Consider the following 6316-nt stretch of genomic DNA (forward strand, 5'->3'; position numbering starts at 1 on the left):
TCAAATTTGGCTTTTGTTGAAAAAAGAATTCTGGTGAATTTTAATAAATAAAAAATAAATAAAACTTTTATTTTTATACCACCCTTCCCATGATCAGGGCGGTGCACAACATAATGCCAATACAATACAATAAAACACAGTAAATAATAACAACAACAGACATTAAAATTACATTAAAACCAATTTCTGGCCAGCCGACCACTGCTGCCAGAGGGGGAAGCTAACCAGGACCAACGTCTGGGAATGCTAATAAAAATAAGAAGGTTTTGAGCTCCTTCTTAAACTGGGCCAGGGAGGTGGCCAAGCGGAGCTCTGTGGGCAGCGTGTTCCAGAGGGTTGGGGCTGAGATGGAAAAGGTTCTCCTTGAAGTGGAGGTTAACCTTGCCCCCGGAACCTTCAATAGCTGCTGCCCGGATGTTCTGAGTGTGCGGGGCGGATTTTATTGTTGCCTTTGCAATTTTTTAGCTCAAGAGCATGTAGCCTTGGACTAATTTGTTGGGTGGAGGTAGAAGTGGGATGGCAGAAAGTGTGTGTCATGCAATATTATAAAATCTACCCACCTTTGTCTCTGTTGTCACACATGGCTAAATGCAAGCCCTGATTGATTTTTCCCAGTAATTCTCAATCAACAGTAGAAAGAACTTTTCCATTCATTTTAGTTAGTCCTAGTAAATATATTGTAATAACTGTTACATTTGTATATACGAGTGCATTGTGTAATGTAGCTTGAAAATTGTCATGCTGCTACAATAAGAGTTTTGGTTATCCATCCTGTGCCTATTTTCTAAATTATACTTTTTAGCATGACTTAATAGCATTATGTTCAATAAAACTACCTTTTGTGCCTTTCTTAGCAGAAAGGTGGGATATTAAATAAAATTAATAATTTATAGGCAATCAGTCTCAGTCTGATATAACAAAGTACTAGATTTAGTAATATGTAACCAGGATTTAGCTCTCTGCACAGACATGAAGCCTACTGCCTGGTGGTGGCAGAAATTGACCTAAGCCTAAACCTCAGTGTATAGAAATGTTGAGTGTAAATAGCCTTTGTAAGCAGTTTATACACTGAAACATACTGTAAAAAGGGGGAGGAGGGTTCAATTGTCATAAATAAGGGGAAAGAATATATAGATTCTTCTGCCTATTTGCATTTCAGTTTTCTCTTCTTCTTTACTTTTTCCTTAAGGTTCTTGAAGATGTAACAGGTGAAGAGTTTGTTTTATTCATGAAAATACTATCTGGCTTAAAAAGCCTGCAGACAGTGAGTGGACGGCAGCAGCTAGTAGAACTAGTTGCTGAACAAGCTGACCTTGAACAGACCTTTAATCCATCTGACCCTGATTGTGTGGATAGACTTTTGCAATGTACTCGTCAAGCAGTGCCACTTTTCTCAGTAAGTATTTATGTGTAAAAACCAAATTATAAACTAGACTGAACCAATAGTAACCTCCATGTAAATAGTGAAACCTTAATTATTCCCTTCCTCCATCAGTACAGACTTTTTACATGTTGTATGCTGTCTAGTAGTACTACTATATGAATACCGTATATAAGTCTACCTCATATATAAGTCGAGGTCAGGCCAAAATTATGCACTCTGCCATGACCCGTGCATAGGTCAAGGGTAAAACTTAGAAGACATATGAACTGCAAAAGATTGAGGGGTGCATGCAGGCCCTTTTTCCTCCTCCTCAGTTCAGCTGTCTCCATGGAGTACAGCCAGGCTGGAGGTTTGAGGGGCAAAATTCCACCCTTCTTCCTTCTGCTCAGCCCAGCTGTCCCCATTGAAGACAGCCGGGCTGAAGGGGAGATTTGAGGGATGAAATTCCACCCTTCTTCCTTCTCCTCAGCCCAGCTGTCCTCATCAAGGACAGCCAGGCTGAAAGGGAGGTTTGAGGGTTCCACCCTTCTTCCTTCTCCTCAACCCATCGGTGTCCATGGAGGACAGCTGGGCTGAACGGGAGAGGTGAGGGGTGAAAGTTCACCTTCCTTTTTCCACCTCAGCTCGGCTGTCCCCTGTTGACCTATCAGTAAGTCTACCCTGTGTTTTTTGGGTCAAGTTTTGTGCACAAATTTCTCGAATTACAGTTGAGTAATATGGTAGTTCTGGTTTCTATTTAATTTGTATCAGAACTAAACAAACAGAAATGTTAAGCCTTTCCAAAGGGTATCTATTTTAGTTTCTATTGCTGCAAAAACAATAAAAAGCCTTGTGGCATCATAAAGACTAACAAATATAACATATAATATCATACACTGGCGTGATCAAGCCTGTTAGAGGATTATTCTGTTATTAGAATAAAGGCTGGCTTTTGGACGTTCTCTGTTCTTATCACTAATTATTATTATTAAATTTATTTATATACCACCCCTTTCTCAAAAGTGAGACTCAGAGCAGCTTACAAGATTAAAACAATACAGTTAAAAACCATAGAAAAGTGTTATATTAAAACAGAATTAAATTATTACAATATTAAAACAAATTGCATATAAAAGAATAAAATATAGTTAAAAAGATAAAAGTTTTTAAACTACATTTAAAAGAATACAACACTCAACCTGTTCTTTAAAAACCTGCTATTTCAAATGCCTGTCTGAACAGGAAGGTCTTAGCCTTCCAGCAGGAGAGCAAAAAAAAGGGGCCATTTTGATTTCCCTAGCAAAGGAGTTCCACAGTCTAGGAGCAGCCACAGAAAAAGGTGCTCTCTCTTGCTTGTGATGGTGGTGGGATGGAGAGAAGGGCCTCTCCTAAAGATCTTAGGGCCCAGACGGGCTCATATATGGAGATACATTCTGCCAAATAGCCTGGACTTGAGCCATACAGGGCTTTGTAGGTCATAACCAACACTTTGAATTGTGCCCAGAAACAATCTGGCAGCCAGTGGAGCTGTTTCAACAGGGGCATTGTATGATCTCTATAACCTTCTCCCGTTAACATCCTGGACCAGTTGAAGTTTCCAAACACCCTTCAAAGGCAGCCCCAAGTAGAGTGTGTTACAGTAGTCCAAACAGGATGTAAACAAGTCTGTAAGGGGGGAAATCTTTTTATAATTTGATAATGTATTAACTCTCTTCCAAATATTAGTCTACCTGCATATTAATAACCTACTCCTCTGAAATGGAGTGATCCATAGTGTGGATGAATGGCTGACTGCAAGAATATTCTGGCTGGATTTAAATAGTATTCTTGTTTGTCTCAGAATGCTGCTTTCTAAAAGCTTTAGTGGTGTTTCAGTCATGAAAAACCAAGGCTGTGTTTATCTCAGTAGACACTAAATATATATTTATCAGAGCCGTCTCCCCAGATAACAAAGGTTTAAATATGGGAGGAGATATAGTTACATTTTAATGAGGGTCTACATCACAAGTGATGAGATGGGAGCTGTTCAATGAGATGGGCAGTTGGGAAGAAGCAGGAACCTTCGAGATGGTTCAGAGGGAGCGGTTTCAAATACTCCTAGTTGCAACATGGGGCATTTGTCTGTCTGTTGACTTTTGTCTCTGGCTCTCATGAGGAGGTTGGTGGAGTCAGATAATGCGGTCTAGCCTCCCAGCTTTCCAGAAACATCAAAAACTACAAATCCCATCTGATCTGTGAGTAAGATTATGAATGTGTACCAGGCAGTGGCATCAGGGTTTTGACTTATTTTCCTGGTTTGGCTGGAATGGTTTTACTCTGTAACTTACCAGTATACTTTGTGCCTGAAGGGTCCTTCATATTGTGATATCATTTTGCTATAGAATTCCTGTACTTAGAATAAAGATTTTATTCAAAGTATTCTGCTTCTCTTTTCACGTGCCTTAGCTTGGCCAGTTCTTCCCTGGGCTGGCAGGGAAGGAACCAGTGGGATTCCCCAGCAACCTCCCAGTGCATTGCTAATGTTGGAATAAGTTAATCATTGGGTGGTGGCAGCAAGACTTTAGGTGTAAAAGGTGGTCTCATCCAGCTCAGCAAAACAAGAGGAAGACCTGCAGCTTGTCTAGTTATCATACAGTTTTCTAATACTAGCTTCTATTGAATGAAACACTGGAATTCTGGAAAGACGCATTGGAAAGTTTTGCAGTAATAACGAATCTTTTAATATTCCACAGAAAAATGTTCACTCTACAAGATTCGTCACTTACTTCTGTGAGCACGTGCTGCCAAATTTGAGTTCTCTGACCACCCCAGTTGAAGGCCTCGATATCCAGTTAGAGGTAAGCTAAACTGAAAGTAGTGAATATAACCTTGGTTAACTACAATTCAGGCTATGCTAAAGAAAGGCAGAGGGTAACTTATTGCCAATTTGGATAAAGCTGATTCCAAAGCTGCATTATTTCACACTCACTGCCTTTGATAAAACTTCCTTTTTCTTGACCCTAGAGCTATGTAGAAGAAAATTAATAATTATTGTCTTGAGTTTAGAGCCTATTTAAGGGGTGCAACATGTGGAAAAAGACACAATCTGCTTTAAAATCAGAGTCTTCAAAAATGTTACATCCACTGACAAGCCAGTCTCTCTTTTTGTTTTCTCTTCTACTCTAATTCAAAACTGTGTAATGATATAAAGTTTTAAGTCTGAATTTTCTAAGTATGAACTTGTGCATTTTCCCCCCTCCTTCAGGTACTGAAACTGCTTGCCGAGATGAGTTCCTTCTGTGGTGACATGGAAAAGCTAGAATCAAATTTAAAGAAGCTTTTTGATAAATTATTGGTAAGAAGATAGTTAGCTTAAGGGATATAATGAAAGTTTGTAACAAGACTTCATTAGAGCCACAAGGATCATCAAGTCTGCCCCTCCTCCTCGCCATGCAGGAACTCATAATCAACGCATACCTGATAGATGGCTATCCAGCCTCTGTTTAAAAACCTCCAAAGAAGGAGACACCACCAATCTCCGAGAGAGTGTGCTCCACTGTCGACCAGCTCTTACTTTCAGGAAATTCTTCCTAATGTTGAGCTGGAATCTCTTTTCTTGTAGTTTGAGTCCATTGCTCTCAGTCCTATTCTCTGGAGCAGCAGAAAACAAGCTTCCTCCATCCTTAATATAACAACTCTTCAAATATTTAAACAGGGCTGTCACATCACCTCTTAACCTTCTCTTCTCCAGTCTCCCTAAGGCCTGTTAGAGACTGCCAAAATAAAGCTGCTTCGGGTCTCTTTGGAGGTATGCTATTTAAATGATGCATGGATCCTGAGTCCAGAGGTCGCGCCAAAGCCACACTCCATTCCTAAGCACTGGAGTGCAGCTTTGGTGCAGCTTCCGGGTTCTTAGGGTGCATGCATCATTTAAACAGCATATCTCCAAAGAGACCCGAAGCAGCTTTATTTTGACAGTCTGTCTCTCATACGGCATTAAAGCTGAAATGCAGTGTACAGTAGAAGTATCATATAAGAGTCACATTGTAAAAGATAGCTACTTTAGTGAATATATAGCAGATGTCCACGGCATTTCATACTAAACCTATATATGTTAAAAATCCTGACTTTGGTGCTCTGTGAATAACAAAGCAGATAAATGTTGAATGATAACTTAGGCCCAAAACCAGATGGGCAGGAAAAAGCAGCTTCCAGCTGCTTCAGGGGTAAGGCGTGCACATGACACATGCACCAAAAGCATCCAGAAGCTGTGAGGGGGGCATGCCAAACACACTCAAACCCAGAACAGCCAGCACAAAAAGGAGCGGTGAAAATCCACTTCTTTATGGCACAGTTGGAGACCATGGCGGTAGCCCAGATCGGGACCCTTTCCTGCAGTCTTGTGCCGATTGGAGTCCGGCTGGAGCTGGAGTGGCCAGAGGCAGCTCCAAGCTGCCGATCTGTTTGACCCCTTAGATCAGTGATGGTGAACCTTTTAGAGGCCAAGTGCCCAAACTGCAACCCAGAAGCCACTTATTTATTGCAAAGTGCCATGTCCCTCTGGCTTTCTAGTAACAAACTGTGGCAAACTCTATGCTGGGGCGATGGCACATGTGCCCACAGAGAGGGCTCTGAGTGCCACCTCTGGCACGCGTGCCATAGGTTCGCCATCACTGCCTTAGATGCAATAAAAGTTTTGTTTCACTTTAATATTAAAGTACCATGCTGTACTTACTGTGGCTGAGTACGCAACTTGTGTTTTAGTCAAGATGTTGGACAGCAATTCCCAAGTCTTAGCCAGTACTGTTTAGGGATCATGGGTACTGCAGTCTAGTGAAAAATGGGGGCAGTAGTTAATGGAGCCATGTGCTAGAAAGCAAAAAATTATGTCTTTGGGCATATTAAGAGTATCTTTACCCTTTTGCACTGGGCATTTCCCATGAGGGGAGAGAGGGGCAGAATGACTTGGCAGAG

The 6316-nt window shown here is 41.1% G+C and overlaps 1 protein-coding gene across 1 annotated transcript in view; it reads left to right on the forward strand.

Annotated features, from left to right (window-relative positions):
• API5 (apoptosis inhibitor 5) overlaps positions 1-6316 on the forward strand; it is a 27439-nt gene that overhangs the window by 13402 nt on the left and 7721 nt on the right. The window contains exons 3-5 of the mRNA XM_042459694.1: positions 1190-1396; positions 4096-4200; positions 4608-4697. Coding sequence (XP_042315628.1) covers positions 1190-1396; positions 4096-4200; positions 4608-4697 — 402 coding nt within the window. The remainder of the gene's footprint in view (positions 1-1189; positions 1397-4095; positions 4201-4607; positions 4698-6316) is intronic.

The sequence above is a fragment of the Sceloporus undulatus genome, chromosome 1, assembly GCF_019175285.1.
Source record: "Sceloporus undulatus isolate JIND9_A2432 ecotype Alabama chromosome 1, SceUnd_v1.1, whole genome shotgun sequence".
Lineage (NCBI taxonomy): Eukaryota > Metazoa > Chordata > Lepidosauria > Squamata > Phrynosomatidae > Sceloporus > Sceloporus undulatus.